The sequence below is a fragment of the Elephas maximus genome, chromosome 3 (assembly GCF_024166365.1).
Source record: "Elephas maximus indicus isolate mEleMax1 chromosome 3, mEleMax1 primary haplotype, whole genome shotgun sequence".
Lineage (NCBI taxonomy): Eukaryota > Metazoa > Chordata > Mammalia > Proboscidea > Elephantidae > Elephas > Elephas maximus.
The window spans coordinates 87318800-87338258 of record NC_064821.1 but is presented as its reverse complement, the minus strand read 5'-3'; the positions used below and the strand labels follow the sequence as shown (position 1 = coordinate 87338258).

The 19459-nt window shown below is 39.0% G+C and overlaps 1 protein-coding gene across 1 annotated transcript in view; it reads left to right on the top strand.

Annotated features, from left to right (window-relative positions):
• The window catches only part of EIF2B3 (eukaryotic translation initiation factor 2B subunit gamma), a 168852-nt gene that overhangs the window by 43746 nt on the left and 105647 nt on the right, over window positions 1–19459 (top strand). The window contains exon 4 of the mRNA XM_049879133.1: window positions 12371–12530. Coding sequence (XP_049735090.1) covers window positions 12371–12530 — 160 coding nt within the window. The remainder of the gene's footprint in view (window positions 1–12370; window positions 12531–19459) is intronic.

Genomic DNA, 19459 nt, shown 5'->3' with positions numbered 1-19459 from the left:
TCCAGATTGGCAAGGAAGAAGTAAAAGTATCTCTATTTGCAGATGACATGATCTTATACACAGAAAACCCTAAAGACTCCTCAAGAAAACTCCTGAAACTAATAGAAGAGTTCAGCAGAAAATCGGGATACAAGATAAACATACAAAAATCAGTTGCATTCCTCTACACCAACAAAAAGAACATCAAAGAGGAAATCACCAAATCAATGCCATTTACAGTAGCCCCCAAGAAGATAAAATACTTAGAAATAAATCTTACCAGAGATGTAAAAGACTTATACAAAGAAAACTACAGTACACTTCTGCAAGAAACCAAAAGAGACTTACGTGAGTGGAAAAACATACCTTGCTTGTGGTTAGGAAGACTTAACATTATGAAAATGTCTATTCTACCAAAAACGATCTATACATTTAATGCAATTCTGATCCAAATCCCAATGACATTCTTTAATGAGATGGAGAAACAAATCACCAACTTCATATGGAAGGGAAAGAGGCCCCGGATAAATAAGGCATTACTGAAAAAGAAGAACAAAGTGGGAGGCCTTACTTTACCTGATTTTAGAACCTATTATACCGCCACAGTAGTCAAAACAGCCTAGTACTGGTACAACAACAGATATATGGACCAATGGAACAGAATTTGAGAATCCAGACATAAATGCATCCACATATGAGCAGCTGATATTTGACAAAGGCCTGAAAACAGTTAAATGGGGAAAAGACAGTCTTTTTAACAAATGGTGCTGGCATAACAGGATATCCATCTGCAAAAAAATGAAACAAGACCCATACCTCACTCCATGCACAAAAACTAACTCAAAATGGATCAGAGACCTAAATGTAAAATCTAAAACGATAAAGATCATAGAAGAAAAAATAGGGATAATGTTAGGAGCCCTAATACATGGCATAAACAATATACAAAACATTATTAAGAATGCAGAAGAAAAACTAGATAAATGGGAGCTCCTAAAAATCAAACACCTATGCTCATCCAAGGACTCCACCAAAAGAGTAAAAAGACTACCTACAGACTGGGAAACAGTTTTCAGCTATAACATTTCTGATCAGCGCCTGATCTCTAAAATCTACATGATACTGCAAAAACTCAACTGCAAAAAGACAAATAACCCAATTAAAAAATGGGCAAAAGATATGAATAGACACTTCACTAAAGAAGACATTCAGGTAGCTAACAGAGATATGAGAAAATGTTCACGATCATTAGCCATTAGAGAAATGCAGATCAAAACTACAATGAGATTTCATCTCACTCCAACAAGGCTGGCATTAATCCAAAAAAACCACAAAAGAATAAATGTTGGAGAGGCTGTGGAGAGATTGGAACACTTCTACACTGCTGGTGGGAATGTCAAATGGTACAACCACTTTGGGAATCGATTTGGTACTTCCTTAAAAAGCTAGAACTAGAACTACCATACGATCCAGCAATCCCACTCCTTGGAATATATCCTAGAGAAATAAGAGCCTTTACACAAACAGACATAGGCACACCCATGTTTATTGCAGCACTGTTTACAATAGCAAAAAGGTGGAAGCAACCAAGATGCCCATCAATGGATGAATGGATAAATAAATTATGGTATATTCACACAATGGAATACTATGCATCGATAAAGAACAGTGAAGAATCTGTGAAACATTTCATAACATGGAGGAACCTGGAAGGCATTATGCTGAGTGAAATTAGTCAGTTCCAAAAGGACAAATATTGTATAAGATCACTATTATAAGAACTTGAGAAATAGTTTAAACTGAGAAGAAAACATTCTTTTGTGGTTACGAGAAGAGGGAGGGAGGGAGGGTGGGAGGGGGCATTCTCTAGTTAGATAGTAGATAAGAACTACTTTAGGTGAAGGGAAAGACAGCACACAGTACAGGGAGGTCAGTACAATTGGACTAAACCAAAAGCAAAGAAGTTTCCTGAATAAACTGAATGCTTCAAAGGCCAGCGTAGCAGGGGCAGGGGTCTGGGGACCATGGTTTCAGGGGACATCTAAGTCAATTGGCATAATAAAATCTATTAAGAAAACATTCTGCATCCCACTTTGAAGAGTGGTGTCTGGGGTCTTAAACACTAGCAAGCAGCCAGCTAAGATGCATCAATTGGTCTCAACCCACATGGATCAACGGAGAATGAAGAATACCAAGGACACAAGGTGATTACAAGCCCAAGAGACAGAAAGGGCCACACGAACCAGAGACTATATCATCCTGAGACCAGAAGAACTAGATGGCGCCCAGCTACAACCGATGACTACCCTGACAGGGAACACAACAGAGAACCCCTGAGGGAGCAGGACAGCAGTGGGATGCAGACCCCCAAATTCTCATAAGACCAGACTTAATAGTCTGACTGAGGCTTGGAGGGACCCCAGTGGTCATGGCCCCCAGACCTTCTGTTGGCCCAGGACAGGAACATTCCCGAAGCTAACTCTTCAGACATGGATTGGACTGGACAATGGGTTAGAGAGGGATGCTGGTGAGGAGTGAGCTTCTTGGATCACTTGGACCCTTTAGACTATGTTGGCATCTCCTCTCTGGAGGGGAGATGAGAGGGTGGAGGGGGTTAGAAGCTGGTGAAATGGACACGAAAAGAGTGGAGGGAGAGAGCAGGCTGTCTCATTAGGAGGAGAGTAATTGGGAGTGTGTAGCAAGGTGTATATGGGTTTTTGTGTGAGAGACTGACTTGATTTGTAAACTTTCACTTAAAGCACAATAAAAATTATAATAATTAAAAAAAGAGCTCCTTATGGAGCTCAAAGTCTAGGTGGGAAAGCAAACATGTAATCCAATTAGTGATATAAATGCTATAATGGTTCGAAAAAGGCTTCATCTCTCTCTAACTTGATGATAAATGTGTGATGGGGTGGGAAAAGAAAGTAGAGAATGCATTTTTGGCAGTTTATTTTGGCAAGTTAATATTGGCTATGTACACGGGAATTATGGGAGAGAAGGCTGAATTAGGTAGGTGGAGTCATGTTTTGAAGGCCCTTAATGTCATGCTAAAGAATTTGAATCAATCCCGTAGAGTAGTGGTTTCCAAAATAGGGTATATCCACCGCCATAGGGTGTGCTTGCAGGGTGGACTACCAGAGGAAAATATTAGAATTTATAGTTATTTTTATTTACTCTCTTCCTTTTAAAATGTCTGTTTTTTTTTATGTGTTTTATAATGAGCATATTATATCGTAGTAATTCATGTAATTTAAAATAAAATTTTAAAATGTAAGATAAGTGTTCGATTTTTATTTTATGTTTGGAGACCACTGTTGCAGGGTGTCTTTAAGCTGGGAAATGATATATAAGTAGTGGAAATTGTAATATGGACTAGAATAGGGGAAGACTAAAGCAAGGGAGACTACCTAAGAAAATAGTTAAGAAAAAGATTTTGAGGCCTGAATTAAGGGAGTGCAGTAGAGATAAGAGAGGAGGACTTGGCAACCAGGGAGATGTTGGAATGAAGGGGCTGGCAGGAGAGGGAAGACTGCAGGACTATGGCGAGGTTTCTAACTTCAGATCCTGGATGATGATGACACTGTGATGGAGCTAAGGAACATAGGAAGGGTGTTTAGCTCTGAGCCTAAGCATTATCACCTTTCTTACTTGCACACTGATTTGGTAACTCCTTCTTGCACCTACTGCCCTAATTTCAGTGAATACAAAGTGACAGTTGGCCCTTGAATATGCTGTGCACTTTTGGGACTGCAGACTGGGAATCTTTTCCAAGTACTTTCAGCAGAATTTGAGCCTAGCGAGGTCTCCATTGCAGGTAGCCATTGGTGTTTATCAAAGCGCATAACTACTGTTGGGGAATGGATTGAGACTGATCCACATAGGAAAATATAAATTGTGACCATTCTTAGTCACACCAAGTAGCTGAATTCATTAGTTGCATATGTGCAGGGGCGGAGTGCAGCATGGTGATTTGGACCATAGCCAGCTTTTGGGGAAATGCTGGGCAGGTAAAGGCATGGTAGTTACCTTGCCCTGACAGTTTTTTTTCCAGGGCAGTCAGTGTGTTTTTCTTTCTCTTTGCCGTAGGGAATTGTTTGCCAGATTGTTATTTATAACAATCTGTTGTAGAACAGCTGCCAGGAAAAGAGCCTATTCCCAGGAGGTCTCTACCTCCCACCCCACCATCACCACCATGCACATGTACCTCCGGTTTTCTGACTTAACTTCTGCATTTTTCCTCTAGTTTTAGTTTTTGCATTTTTCCTCTAGTGGTTTTGACTTGATTGAAAATGTTCTTAAAATGAGAGATTTCTGTGCTTTGCCATGGCTTGGTGATTTGGTTTCTGAGCTTAATTTGTTTGCTTTAGCCATGTCCGAGTGGCAGAAGCTTGAATTTCAAATTCCTGATGTCCTCAAAGTGCTGTCTTCCCTTGGGGACCTTGTGTGTTTCCACTTTATCAACAGTGCACACATTTGCTGTCTTTCAGAGTTGTGCTTTTTGCTGTTGTCCTTGCCGTGGCTCCTCTAGGAGCAGACTTGGGCTGACGCATACTGAGGACTTTTGAGTGAGTAGGGAGTAGGGAGATTCCAGTTGGTTTACTGTGGAAGAAAAGACTGTTGCAGTTAGAACAGAACTGGTCCCATGAAACACAAGGCAGCTGAGGGTTGGTGAGATTAAGGAGCTATCAGGTTGATTGCATTTCAGATATACAGCTGCTTCACAGTCCGAACAGTCCATGTTTATTCATGGCTTGTGATCACATGTGATAAGAATACCTCTCTGGCACTTATCAGTTTTTCTACTTTCTCCCTCTGGGCTCCACTTAGTAGAAGAGTATTTACATTTCTAGACTGCTTTACATTTTTTAGAATAAAAATCTAAGCAGTGATCATTTATTTTCTTTTTATTGCACCTTTTATAAAAATATAAAGAAAAATAGTATTATGAAGGTGTAAGTAAAAAAAGTAAGAGAGATTTATTTTTCCTTTCAGGCTTTTGTTTCTTCTTCTAGGATTTCCAGCTTTGGAAACAAAGTACATTGATCAATCAGACAGCAAAGACTTTCCTTTGGAACTGATAGGGTTCCAAAGAGGATGGCAGTTTGTTTGGTCTCAGTGAATCTTACATGGTACGTTTTCTGGGAACAGAGTCAGGAGAGGGATTGATGAAACAGCACCTCCGTCTGTATGTCTGTATCCTGGGCCCTGCCCTTTCAGACCTAGCTTTTCTTTTCACACCAAGAGCAGATGGCAACCAGACATCCTGAGGGGTAGGGGGGCCTGTTCCTGGTGCTCCTTGGGGATTTTACATTCAGTTTTGCAAAAAGTCATCTAAAAGCCTGTTCACAATTATGCAGGACTTGTAAGGTATTCACTATACTGACAGATTTAAGTACTTTTGCAGACATTAAATGATAACAGCATTTATTTTCCAAGACAATGTTGTCACTGCCACAGAAGCATTAGGGTCTTTGCCTATACTTTGGAGTGCACTTAATGATTCAATTTATTGTAGAACAGCCAACTTACAAAATCAGTCATCTTATCAGAGAAAGTTAGAAAAATAGAAAGGAGATTTTTCTTCAGCAAACTGTCTTTTCCATTATGATGAAATGGAGCAACTTCTATACTGCTTTAGTGACAATCGTATGGATGTTTTTAGTAATGGCCACATGTCCCCTGTCTTTCTGCAGACTGTTTCTTCCTTAGCTTGCCTCTATGTGGGCTGATTTGTTAGTGTTTGGTGGTTCCTGGATAGTGAATTGCAGGCTTAGGAGTTTTTTCCTAAGATGTTTACAAGAACTTTTTTTTTTTTTTTCCCAGATTCACAGTTAAGATCCAGAAAGAGTTATACAGGCTTTAAACAGAGGAGTAGAGAAAATCCAAATTTGAACTTCTTAACCTTAAGTGACCCTCGAAAGGAATTGTTTTGACTATAGATAATGAGTCATATATAGAAAAAGAAATGATGGTATAGATTCTACATTCAGAATAAGAAATTTCAGGCAATAAGACAAGGCATTCTAATGGTTGAGCCTCACTTTCTGAGTGAACATGAGCCTTTTCTTTATGTGAAATCTATTCTGTTAGAATGTGAGTTGAAATCATCAATTTTCCCACCCAAGGCAGGAATCTTGATTTTAAATTAAAATCTTAGGAGAGTTGGAACCACTTAGAAAAATTTCCATGTAGATATTAATTTTATTTCTGAACTTAGAATAATTTTTTAAAGCAACAGAACCCTTTTTTCAGCCCACAGGTTGTGTGTACAGAAGCCTAGAAAATAAAAGAGTAGCAGCCCTGGTTGAACCGGGAAGGGCAGCAGGGAACCAGACTTCTTCTGAGGTGCCTCTGGGAAATTTTAAGTGTACTACTGAGAAACATTGCTATAGATGATTTAAGATTATGTTTAAGGAATTTGTTTTCCAGTTGTTTTTGGACCTCATTATCTGCATTTATGATAAAACATAATAGGAGAATGTTTGGGTAGAAATTTGTTTAAAATATATTGAGTAGACTCACTTATCCGCTCACACTTAATACTTTCTAGTTCAGGTTCCTTCCAAGTTCCACTGTACGGCCTGGCAGTGTAAGTGCTCAATAAATGTTAAACAAATCATTGCCATGTGATAATCCAGTTTTTGCTAGAGCACTTATAATGATGGAGAGCTCATTATCTTACAGAATTATTCTTTTTGACTAGCTCTGATTGATAGAAAAAAAAAAAACCCCATTGACATTTGGTCAATTCCAACTCATAGTGACCCTACAGGACAGAGTGGAGCTGCCCTATAGAGTTTCCAAGGAGCAGCTGGTGGATTCAAACTGCTGACCTTTTGGTTAGCGGCCTGAGCTCTTAACCACTGCACCACCAGGGTTCCATGTATAGATTGATAGAAGTAAACCAAAAATATTTCCATGCATGTATTACCTATCATTCTTAGTTTTGCTCTTGGGCTACAGGTAAAATTTGGCTCTTCATTCAGACTGTCAAACACTTGAAGAGTGCTATTACCTTCTTCTTTCTTAACCTACCTACCACTCTTTGTCCTGCCTACTGTCTCCCCTACATACAATATTATCTTTTCCTACTGAACATCAACTGTTCTTTCAGCTGTCGGTTTCAGCTCTTTCACCATCTTGATCACTTTTTTTATTGATATTTTTTAGTTTATCAGGGTTACCCTTAAAATTTGATATCCCAGCTGGACATAATACTTTAAAGTCAGGTCTGTCTGGTACCCAATACTGTGGACTAGAACCTCCCTTAAATGGGTCTTCAAGTGAAACTATACATCTTTAAACACTTCTCAGTCATGCAGATTCTTTAGTTATATGAATAGCCATTTCTAGCTATTAGACCTTAGATAAATTACAAAACTTCTATACACCTGTTTCTTAGTCTGTAAGGTACAAATAATAATAGTGTTCACTGCATAAGGTTATTGTGAAGATTAAGTGAGATAATACATGTAAAGTGTTATCACAATTCTTGGCAAGTAGTAACCATTCGGTAAACGGTAACTACCATAATAATTTGTAATTAAGCTGAATTTCCAGAATTGTAATTAGAAAACCTGCCATGTGGAAAAAAGTTTTTCTTAATTGATTTATTCATTCGTCAGACAATTATTAAATGGCTACTATGTGCCAGGCTGCCACTCATCTGTCACTTTGTTGTACAGTGGTAGCTTGAGTGTTGCTGTGATGCTGGAAGCTATGCCACCAATATTGCAAATACCAGCAGGGTCACCCATGGTGCACTGGTTTCAGCAAAGCTTCCAGACTAAGAGACTAGGAAGAAGGACCTGACAATCTACTTCTAAAAAAAAATTGGCTGGTGAAAACCTTATGAATAGCAGGAGAACTTTGTCTGATATAGAACCAAAAGATTAGCCCCTCAGGTTGGAAAGTACTCAAAATACAACTGGGGAATAGCTGCTTCCTCCAAGTAGAGCAAAAAAAAAAAAGAAAAAGACACTGTCACTGTCGAGTTGATTCCGATTCATAGCAACCCTATAGGGCAGAGTAGAACTGCCCCATAGGGTTTCCAAGGAGCAGCTGGTGGATTCAAACTGCCGACTTTTTGATTAGCAGCTGAGTTCGTAACCACTAAGCCACCAGAGCTCCAGCTTCCAAGTAGAGTCGACCTTAATGACTTGGATGAAGTCAGGCTTTCGGGACCGTCATTTGCTGATCTGACACAACTTAAAATGAGAAGAAACAGCTGCAAACATCCATTAATAATCAGAACATGGATTGTATGAAGTATGAATCTAGGAAAACTGGAAGTTGTCAAAAATGAAATGGAATACCTGTAGATTAGGCATTACAGAGCTGAAAGGGACTAGTATTGGCCATGTGGAATCAGATGGTCATGGTCTACTATTTTGGGAATGACAAATTGAGGAGGAACAGTGTAGCATTAAAAGTCAAAAAGAACATTTTAACATCTATCCTGAAGCACAACACTGTCAGTGATTGGATAATATCCATACACCTACAAGGAAGACCAGTTAATACGACTATTCAAATTCATATACCAACCGGTAATGCCAAAGATGAAGAAATTGAAGATTTTTATCAACTTCTGCAGTTTGAAATTGATCGAACATGCAATCAAGATGCATTGATAATTATTCATGATTGTAATGCAAAAGTTGGAAACAAAGAAGAAAGATCAGTAGTTGGAAAATATGGCCTTGTTGGTAGAAACGACACAGAGGATCGCATGGTAGAATTTTGTATGACCAATGACCTATTCATTAAAGAAATACCTTTTTTCCCAACATAAACAGCGACTATGTACATGGACCTCACCAGATGGAATACACAGGAATCCAGTGGATTACATCTGTGGAAAAAGACAATGGAGAAGTTCAATATCATCAGTCAGAACATGGCCACGGGTCAACTGAAGAACACACCATCAGTTGCTCCTGTGTAAGTTAAAGTTGAAGGTGAAGAAAATGAAAACAAGTCTGCGAGAGCCAAAGTACAACCCTGAGTGTGTACCATCTGTCTTAGTCATCTAGTACCGCTATAACAGAAATACCACAAGTAGATGACTTTAAAGAACAGAAATTTATCCTCTCACAGTTTAGGAGGCTAGGAGTCCAATTTCAGGGTTCTAGCTCTAGGGGAAGCCTTTCTCTCTCTGTAGGTTCTGGGGTAAGGTCCTTGTTATCAATCTTCCCCTTCTCTAGGAGTTTCTCAGTGCAGGAACCCTGGGTCCAAAGTACGCGCTCTGCTCCTGGCACTGTTTTCTTGGTGGTATGAGGTCCCCTTGCCTCTCTGCTGTCTTCTCTTGTATCTCAAAAGAGATTGTCTCAAAAGGCAGTCTAACCTCGTAGGTTGAATCTTGCCTCATTAACATAACTGCCTCTAATCCTGCCTCATTAACATCATAGAGGTAGGATTTATAACACATAGGAAAATCACATCAGGTGACAAAGGGTGGACAATCACACAATACTGGGAATCAGGGCCTAGCCAAGTTGACATACATTTTTGGGGGGACATATTTCAATCTGTAACACCCTCTGAATTTAGAGACTGTCTCAAGAATAGATTTGACACATTGAACACTAATGACCAAAGACCATACGAGTTGTAGGATGACATCGTACATGAAGAAAACAAAAGGTCATTAAAAAGACAGGAGAGAAAGAAAAGACCAAAATGATGTCAGAAGAGACTCTGAACGTTGCTTTTGAATGTAGAGTAGTAAAGCAAATGGAAGAAGTGTTGAAGTGATAGAAGTGAGCAAAAGATTTCCAAGTGACTGCAAAATACCAAGTAAAGTATTATAATGAAATGTGCAAAGACCTAGGATTAGAAAACCAAAAGGGAGGAACAGACTTGGCATTTCTCAAACTGAAAGAACTGAAGAATAAATTCAAGCTTCGAGTTGCAATACTGAAGAATTCTGTGGGCAAAAATATGGAACAACACAGGAAGCATCAAAAGAAGATGGAAGGAATACAGAGTCACTGTACCAAAAAGAATTGACGTTCATCCGTATTAGGAAGTAGCATATGATCAAGCACTGATGGTACTGAAGGAAGAAGTCCAAGCTGCACTGAAGGCACTGACAAAAAACAAGGCTCCAAGAGTTGACAGAATATCAGTTGAGGTATTTCAACAAACGGGTGCAGCCCTGAAAGTGCTCACGTGTCTGTGTCAAGAAAATTGGAGGATAGCTACCTGGCCAACCGACTGGAAGAGGTCCATATTTGTGTCCATTCCAAAGAAAGGTGATCCAACAGAATGTGGAAATTATCAAACAGTATCATTAATATCACATGCAAGTAAAAGTTTACTGAAGATAATTCAAAAGCAATTGCAACAGTACATGACAGGGAACTGCCAGAAATTCAAGCCAGTTTCAGAAGAGGATGTCTAACCAGGGATATCATTGCTGATGTCAGATGGATCCTGGCTGAAAGCAGAGAATACCAGAAAGATGTTTACCTGTGTTTTATTAACTATGCAAAGGCATTCCACTTTGTAGATCATAACAAATTACGGAAAACATCTTGAAGAATGGGAATTCTGGAACACTTAATTGTGCTTATGCGGAACCTGTACATAGACCAAGAGGCAGTTGTTTGAACAGAACAAGGGGGATACTGTGTGGTTTAAAATCAGGAAGGATGTGCGTTAGGGTTGTATCTTTTCACCATACTTATTCAATCTGTATGCTGACCAGGTAATCCAAGGAGCTGGACTATATGAAGAAGAATGGGATGTCAGGATTAGAGAAAGACTCATTAACAACCTGCCTGATGCAGATGACACAACCTTCCTTGCTGAAAGTGAAGGGGACTTCATGCACTTACTGATGAAGATCAAAGACTACAGCTTCTGATATGGATTACACCTCAACATAAAGAAAACAAAAATCCTCACAACTGAACCAGTAAGCAGCATCAGGATAAACAGAGAAAAGATTGAAATTGTCAAGGATTTCATTTTACTTGTATTCACAATCAACACCCATGGAAGCAGCAAACAATCAAATGACGTATTACGTTGGTCACACCTACTGCAAAAGACCTCTTAAAAATGTTTAAAAGCAAAGATGTCGCCTTGCAGACTAAAGTGTGCCTGACCCCAGCCATGGTGTTTTCAGCCTAGTATGCACGCAAAAGCTGGACAATGAATAAGGAAGACCAAAGAAGAATTGATACCTTTGAATTATGGTGTTCGCAAAGAATGTTGAATATGTCGTGGGCTGCCAGAAGAACGAACAAGCCTGTCTTGGAAGAAGTATAGCCAGAATGTTCCTTAGAAGGATGGCGAGACTTGGTCTCACGTACTTTGGACATGTTTTCAGGAGAGACCAGAACCTGGAGAACGCCATTATGCTTGGTAAAGTAGAGGGTCAGCAAAAAAGAGGAAGACCCTCAATGAGATGGGTTGACACAGTGGCTGCAACAGTGGGCTGAAACGTAGCAATGACTGTGAACATGGCACAGGACTGGGCGGTGTTTCATTCTGTTGTGCATAGGGTCGCTGTGAGTCAGAACTGACTCCATGGCACCTAACAACAACAACATATTCCAGGCACTTTGGTAGGTAGGCCTGACTTTTCCCATCTATAAAAATGGGAACTAATAATATTAATAATAACAATCCCATCCCCATGGGAGTGTTATAAAGATTAAAAGAGTGTTTTGTATATACCTGAGGTTGGATTGTTATTGTTTGTTTACTAGCTAGACTTAGTTCTTTAAGGGTGAACCATTATATTATATATATCCTGTTATTTCCTAGTCCTTTAGCAAAGCAGAAATCCTGGTGGTGTATTGGTTAAGAGCTATGGCTGCTAACCAAAAGGTTGGCAGTTTGAATTCACCGGGCACTCCTTGGAAACGCTATGGGGCAGTTCTACTCTGACTTTTGGGTGGCTATTATGAGTCGAAATTGACTCGACAGCAACAGGTTTGGGTTTGTTTTTTGTTTTTTTTTTGTTAAAGCAAAGTGATGTTTCATAACCATATTGAATCATCAAACTATGTAAAAATCCTTTTTAAATTATAAAAGGATGTATATATATACCCATTGCCATATATATATTAAGATCATTAATTCCAAAGTTATAGACAATGTGGTGGTTTTCAGACTCTGTTACTTAGAACTGAGGGTTCCAGAGGTGCTTCAGGGACTGTCTAGTAAGGCCCACGAGGAGGTAGAGATTCCAGACACTCTCCCGGTACAGTTCAATTAAACAACCCGGTTTTTATTTACTACTTGTTCCGCTGCTTATGAAAAGATTTGAAAGCCATTGTCCAGTTTGTGTTTACAACTAAAACATTATAGGTTTATTTTGTGATGATTTTTGTGATCCTTTGAGATACTGACTTTCCCGTTTTCCATTTGACAGACAGATGTGCTGGTCCTCAGCTGTGATCTGATAACAGATGTTGCCTTACATGAGGTTGTGGACCTGTTCAGAGCTCATGATGCGTCACTTGCTATGTTAATGAGAAAAGGCCAAAACAGCATAGAACCAGTCCCAGGTCAGAAGGGGAAGAAAAAAGCAGGTAAGGAAGACTGGAGTTTGACTTATTTGTTTGTTGTTTTTTTATAATTGCTATTATTATTAATGCATTTATTGAGAACCTACTACATTCTCCCTAGGCACTGTACCAGAAGTTAATGACATAAAGACATATAAAACACAGTCCCTGACTTGAAGATGCTTATAACTATTGATCAGATACTGTAATGTCCAAGAGGCTTTTGTTCATGGAGAGGAACACTAAAAGCTATTTGCATTGCGTTTAAGGCTCAAATGATTAAATGCATATATTTAAGAAATAAAAAATCTAATTTAAAATCAAATATTTTTAAATATTTAAACTGATTATAAATTTAATAGCAGTGATTTAAATTGCTTTTACGAATTTAATATGTAATATTCATTGGAATACTCCAGTTTTGTTATTTTCCAAGTTTTCATGTCCGTGTATGGCCTCATAGCATATTGTTGATAGTTGCTCAAAGATCATGTTAGTGGTAAGTGGTAGAACCAGATACTTGAACTCATGCTTTCTGGCACCATAGCCTGTGTTTGCATGCTTGCTTACTTGCTTGCTTGCTTCCTTTTCTTTTTCTGAATTTAGTTTTTATTTTTATCAAAGTTTTATATGCACATCATTTTAAAGAGTCATAGAATTATCCAAGACATATTATGATAAATAGCAAGTTCCAGAACCTCCCTCAGGTTCTATAATTAGCTAGAAAGATTTACAGAATTAAGTGAAAGCTATTAGACTTATGGTTATGGTTTTTAATAGGGAAAGAACACAGATTAAAATAAACCAAGAGGAGAAGCACATAGGGCAGAGTCTAAGAGGAGTACCAGAATGAGAGCTTCCACTGTCCTCTTCCCATGGAGTCAGGACAGTGTTACTCTTCAAATATTGATGTGTGACAGTACACATGGAGTACTGGCAGCCAGAGAAGCTCACCTGAGCCTTGGTGTCCAGAGTTTTTATTGGGGCTCCATTACATAGGCATGACTGATTGCCCATATGGCTGATTTCAGCCTCCAGCCCCTCCTGAGGTCAACTGATACCACATAACCCCCACCCTACATCGCATTGTTGGTCTTTCTGGCACAGTCAGCCCCAACCCTAAATACTATCTGTTGTGGCCAGTCTCAGTCTTTAAACCATATTGTTAGACAATCTAGCATGACCCATGGTCCCCAGGTAAACAAAGATACTCCTATCAGAAATGACATCCCAGGGGCTTAGAGATTACCTCCTAGAAGCTGAGGGAAAAGGCCAGACCTCTTTTCATTGTTGTTGTGTTGTTAGGTGCTGTTGAGTCTGTTCCAACTCATAGCCACTCCACATATAACAGAATAAAACAGTGCCTGGTCCTGCGCCATCCTTACAATTGTTATTATGTTTGCGCCCATTGTTGCAGCCACTGTGTCAGTCCACCTCGTTGAGGGCCTTCCTCTTTTTCTCTGACCCTCTGCTTTACCAAGCATGATGGCCTTCTCCAGGAACTAGTCCCTCCTGGTAACATTTCCAAAGTATGTGTCTCAGTTATCTAGTGCTGCTATAACAGAAATACCACAAGTGGATGGCTTTAACAAACAAAATTATTCTCTCAGTTTAGAGAAGGCTAGAAGTCCAAATTCAGAGTGCCAGCTCCAGAAGGCTTTCTCTCTCTGTTGGCTCTGGAGGAAGGTCCTTGTCTCAACATCTGTGAGATGGGCATTCCTTGGAGATCTACATGTATCTTGGCATCAGTCTTCCCCTGGGTCTGAGTTTCTCAGAGCAGGAACCCTGGATCCAAAGGACACACTCTGTTCCCATCTCTTTTTTCTTGGTGGTAGTCAGGTCCCTCCTTCTCTGCTTATTTCTCTCTCGTTTTATCTCTTTTAAGATAAAGGGTAGTGCAGGCCATACCCCAGGGAAACTCCCCTTACATTGGATCTGGGCTGCGACCTGAGTAAGGGTGTTGTATCCCACCCTAATCCCCTCACACTTGATTGGCTAATCACATCACATCACATCTTGGGGGATGATTAGTTCTTTTCTTCCTTTCCTGTCTTTTTAGTGACCTTTTGCTTTCTTCCTATATAATGTCCTTGATGTCATCCCACAACTCATCTGGTGTTTGGTCATTAGTGTTTAGTGTGTCAAATCTGTTCTTGAGATGGTCTCTAAATTCAGGTGGGATATACTCAAGGTTGTGTTTTGGCTCACATGGACTTGTTCTGATTTTCTTCAGCTTCAGCTTGAACTTGCATATGAGCGATTGATGGCCTGTTCTGCAGTTGGCCCCTGGCCTTGTTCTGTCTGATGACACTGAGTTTCTCCATCGTCTCTTTCCACAGATACAGTCCTGTGTATTCCATCTGGCAGAGTCCTCATGTATAGTTGCCATTTATGTTGTTGGAAAGAGGTATTTGCAGTGAAGAAGTCATTCTCATAAAATTCTACGGTGCAATATCTGGCGTCATTTGTATCATCAAGGCTGTATTTTCTAACTAGTGATCCTTCTTTGTTCCCATGTTTCAAATGCCAATCAACAGTAATTATCAGTGCATCTTAATTGCACATTTGATCAATTTCAGACTGCAGAAGTTGGTAAAAATCTTCAGTTTCTTCATCTTTGACATTAGTGGTTGGTGCATAAATTTGAATAATAGTCATATTAACTGGTCTTCCTTGTAGGCTTATGGATATTATCCTATCACTGACAGCGTTTTACTTCGGAATTTATCTTAAAATGTTCTTTTTGACAGTGGAAACAATGCCATTCCTCTTCAATTTGTCATTCCTGGCATAGTAGACCTTATGATTGTCCAATTCAAAATGGCCAATACCAGTCCATTTCAGCTCACTGATGGCTAGGATATCAATCTTTGTGCATTCCATTTCATTTTTGAACAACTTCCAATTTTCCTAGATTCGTACTTCGTACTTCCATGTTCTGATTAGTAATGGATATTTGCAGCTGTTTCTTGTCATCTTGAGTCGTGCCACATCAGCAAACAAATGTCCCAAAGCTTTACTCCATCTACATCATTAATGTCAACTTTACTTTGAAGGGAAACCTTGGTGGCATAGTGGTTAAGAGCTATGGCTGCTAACCATAAAGGTCAGCAGTTCAAATCCACCAGGCACTCCTTGGAAACAGTATGGGGCAGTTCTACTCTGTCCAGTAGGGTCGCTATGAGTCAGAATCGACTCAACAGCAGCAGATTTGGTTTTTGGTTTTTACTTTGAGGAGGCAGCTCTTCCCCAGTTGTTTTGAGTGCCTCCCAACCTGAGGGGCTCATCTTCCAGTGCTAAATCAGACAATGATCTGCTGGTATTCCTAAGGTTTTCACTGTCCAGTTTTTTTAGAAGTAGATCACCAGGTCCTTTTTCTTAGTCTGTCTTAGTCTGGAAGCTTCACTGAAACCGGCCCACCATGGGTAACCCTGCTGGTATTTGAAATACTGGGGGCATAGCTTCCTGCACCACAGCAATACACAAGCCACCACAATACAATAAACTGAGAGACGAGTGGTGGAGACCTCTTTTTGGGCAACATCAAAATCTTTACTACACAATGAGCATACTCAAGAGTTTCTTAGTGCAATTGCCAGGTTGTAGGATATATGAATGCTTAATTTGGGAGATAATTTTAAACTATTTTACTCTTTTCCATGGTAGTTACAGCTAGCCCCCAGCTTAAGATGGGGTTCCTTTCCAACAACTCTCTTGTAAGTCAGTTCTGACATAAGTTGAATACCTCTTTTTTTTTCCTTTATTTTTGCCTTTTGTTATCAGTATCTATATAAATCCGATCTTTATTTGTCTTTGGGTATTGCAAACATTACATATAAATTTACACGTATATTTTAATACCTGCATATATATCACTAATGAGAAGATGTACAAAAAAAAACAGATGGTTATAAGTTCAAATCATTATAACTCATATGTGTCATAAGACAGGAACTACCTGTATTTCAGTTTCCCCTTCTACCAGCAGTTTAAAAGAACCCTGTGTTCTCTATACTTGCCAGCACTTGGTATTGCCTTTGTGTCAATTAAGTGAGAATAAAATTATATGTACCCTGATGTAATGAGGTAGAACATCTCTCTCTGTTCACTTGTCATGTTTACTTTCTCTTCAGTGAAAAGCTTGTTCATATCTCTTCAATGAAGTTATTTGAACTTTTCTTATTGATTTATATTCTTGTTACGAATTCTTTGTCAGTTGTATGTGCTGTAAGTATACTTTCCTACTTTAAAACTTGTCTTTTTAAGATTTCTTTTGATGAACAGAAGTTCTGAATTTAATATAATCACATTTATCAAAAATTTAAAAGAAGGTTTGTGTCTTGTTTAAGAACTTGCCTGGTGTAAGTTCTAGACAATATTAGCTTAAATTTCCTTTCAAGAATTTTAAAGTTTTCTACTTGACCTGTAAGCCCTTGATCCCTCTGGAGTTGTGTTTTGTATATGGTATGAGATTAACACACAGCTTAATCATTTTTCTGTACAGATGGCCTATTTTCCTAGCTCCGTTTATTGAATAGACCCTCCTTTCTGCACTGATCTGACATATTAACTTTAACATATTCCCAAGTTTCATACATGCTTGGATCTGTTTCTGGGTTCTATTTTATTCCATTGGTCAATTTGTTTATCCCTGTGCCAATGTTAAAATAGTCATAGTTAGTATACATTGATTGTAAGTCCCAATATAAGATAGGGCAAGTCTCTTGTCCTAGCTCTTCTTTTTCAGAAATGTCCTGGCTATTTTGGGCCTGGTACTCTTCCATATAAATATTTAGAATCTATTTATCAAGTTGCATAAATAACTTATTCAGATTTATATCAGAATTGCATTAATCAGTGGTTCAGTGATCGAATTCTCGCTTTCTGTTTAGGAACCCGGGTTTGATTCCCAGCTAATGTACCTCATGCACATCTAGCACCTGCCTATCAGTGGTGGTTTACATGTTGCTGTGATGCTGCACAGGTTTCAGCAGAGCTTCCAGACTAAGACAGACTAGGAAGAAAGGCCTGACTATCTGCTTCCAAAAATTCAGCCAGTGGAAGCCCTGTGGATCACAGCAGTCCCATCTGCAACTGATCATGGGAATGGCACAGGACCAGGCAATGTTTCGTTCCGATGTGCATGAGGTCATCATGAGTCAAGGGTAGCTAACAACAAAAACACAGATTCAATAGATTTGGAAAGAATTTAACTTTACATTATTAAGTCTTTCTATCCATTAACATGGTACATCTTTTAATTATTTAGGTCTTCTTTAATTTCTTTTAATAAAATTTTATAATTTTTGCTGAGAGATATCTCACATCCTTTAATGTCATTTACTTCTAGGTATTTGATATTCTTTGATATTATTGAAAATAGTATTTTTAATTTGCTTTTAATTCATTTGCTGATATATCAAAATTACAGTTGACTTTTATATATAAATCTTATATCCTGGCACCTTGCCACACTCTCCTTTCTAATGACTTATCTGTAGATTCTTTGGGTTTTTCTATGTAAATAGCCAGATCTTATGCAAATACAGACAGTTTTATGTCCACCTTTCCAGACTTATGTTTCTAATTTCTTTTTCTTGTCTTGTTGTGCTGACCAGAACCTTCACTACAATTATAGGTAGAAATGATGCGAGTTGGCACCCTTTTCTCATTCCTGATTTTAAAAGAGTGTGCTTGGTATCTTCCCAGTTAAAGTGATGCTTGCTACAGGTTTTCATAGGTACTTAACATCAGATTGGCACAGTGGTTAAGGGCTTGGCTGCTAACCAAAATGTCAGTAGTTCGAATCCATCAGCTGCTCCTTGGAAACCCTATAGGGCAGTTCTACTCTGCCCTATAGGGTTGCTATGAGTCGGAATCAACTCAATGGCAATGGGTTTGGTTTTGGTTTTTTGACATCAGATTAAGGCAGTCTCCTAGTCCTAATTTATTAAGATTTTTTTCATAAGTATATTAGTTTTATCAAAGCCTTTTCTGCCCCTGTTTAAGTGGTCACATGATTTTTCTCTTTTACTATGATAATATGATGAATTACAAGTATAAATTTTTCTAATTAAACCATCTTTGCGTATCTGGGATAAACTCAACTTGGCCATGGCATACTATCCTTTTTACATATTGTATCAGTTAGTTTTTACTACATAACAAAATCTCCTCCAAAATTTAGTGGCTTTAAACAACAATCATTTATTTGCTCATGATTCTATGGGTTAGCAGTTTGGGCTGGGTTTAGCTGAGATGGCTCGTCTCTATTCAAGTGATATGAGCCTCGAGTATTAGTTATCTGTTGCTTCCTAACAAATTACCACAAACTTAACAGCTTAAGATAGTGCTATGAGTCAGGAATTTGGCACAGCTTAGCTGGGTCCTCTGCTTCAGATTTTCTTGCAAGGCAGCAATCAGGGTGTTAACCAGGGCTGGGGTCTCATCTGAAGGCTCAACTGGGGAAGAATTTGCTTCCAGGCTCACTTGATTGTTGGCAGAATTTCAGTTTCCCAAATTCTGTTGTACTGAGAGCCTTAGTTACAAGCTGGCTGTTGACATTGTTTCTTTATCATATGGGCTTTTCCAGCATGACAGTTTGCTTTATCAAAACCAATAGGGAGAGAATGTCCTAGCAAGACAGAGGTCACAATCTTATGAAACTTAATCACAGAACTGACATCACTTTTGCTGTATTCTGTTGATTAGATGCTAGGCCAGTCCACACTCAAAGGCAGGAAATACACAAGGGTGTACAAGAGGTAGGTCTCATTGGGGGCCATCTCAGAGCGTGTAAGCCACAGCTGGGCTCACTAATATGTCTAGGGCCACAGCTGTAATAGCCGAGTTTCTTTCTGTGTGTTTTCTTATCATTCAGGAGACTAGCCTTGTCTTGTTCATTTTGCAGTAGTAGCAGGTTCTAAGAAAGAGTGAGAGCAGAAACTACAAGG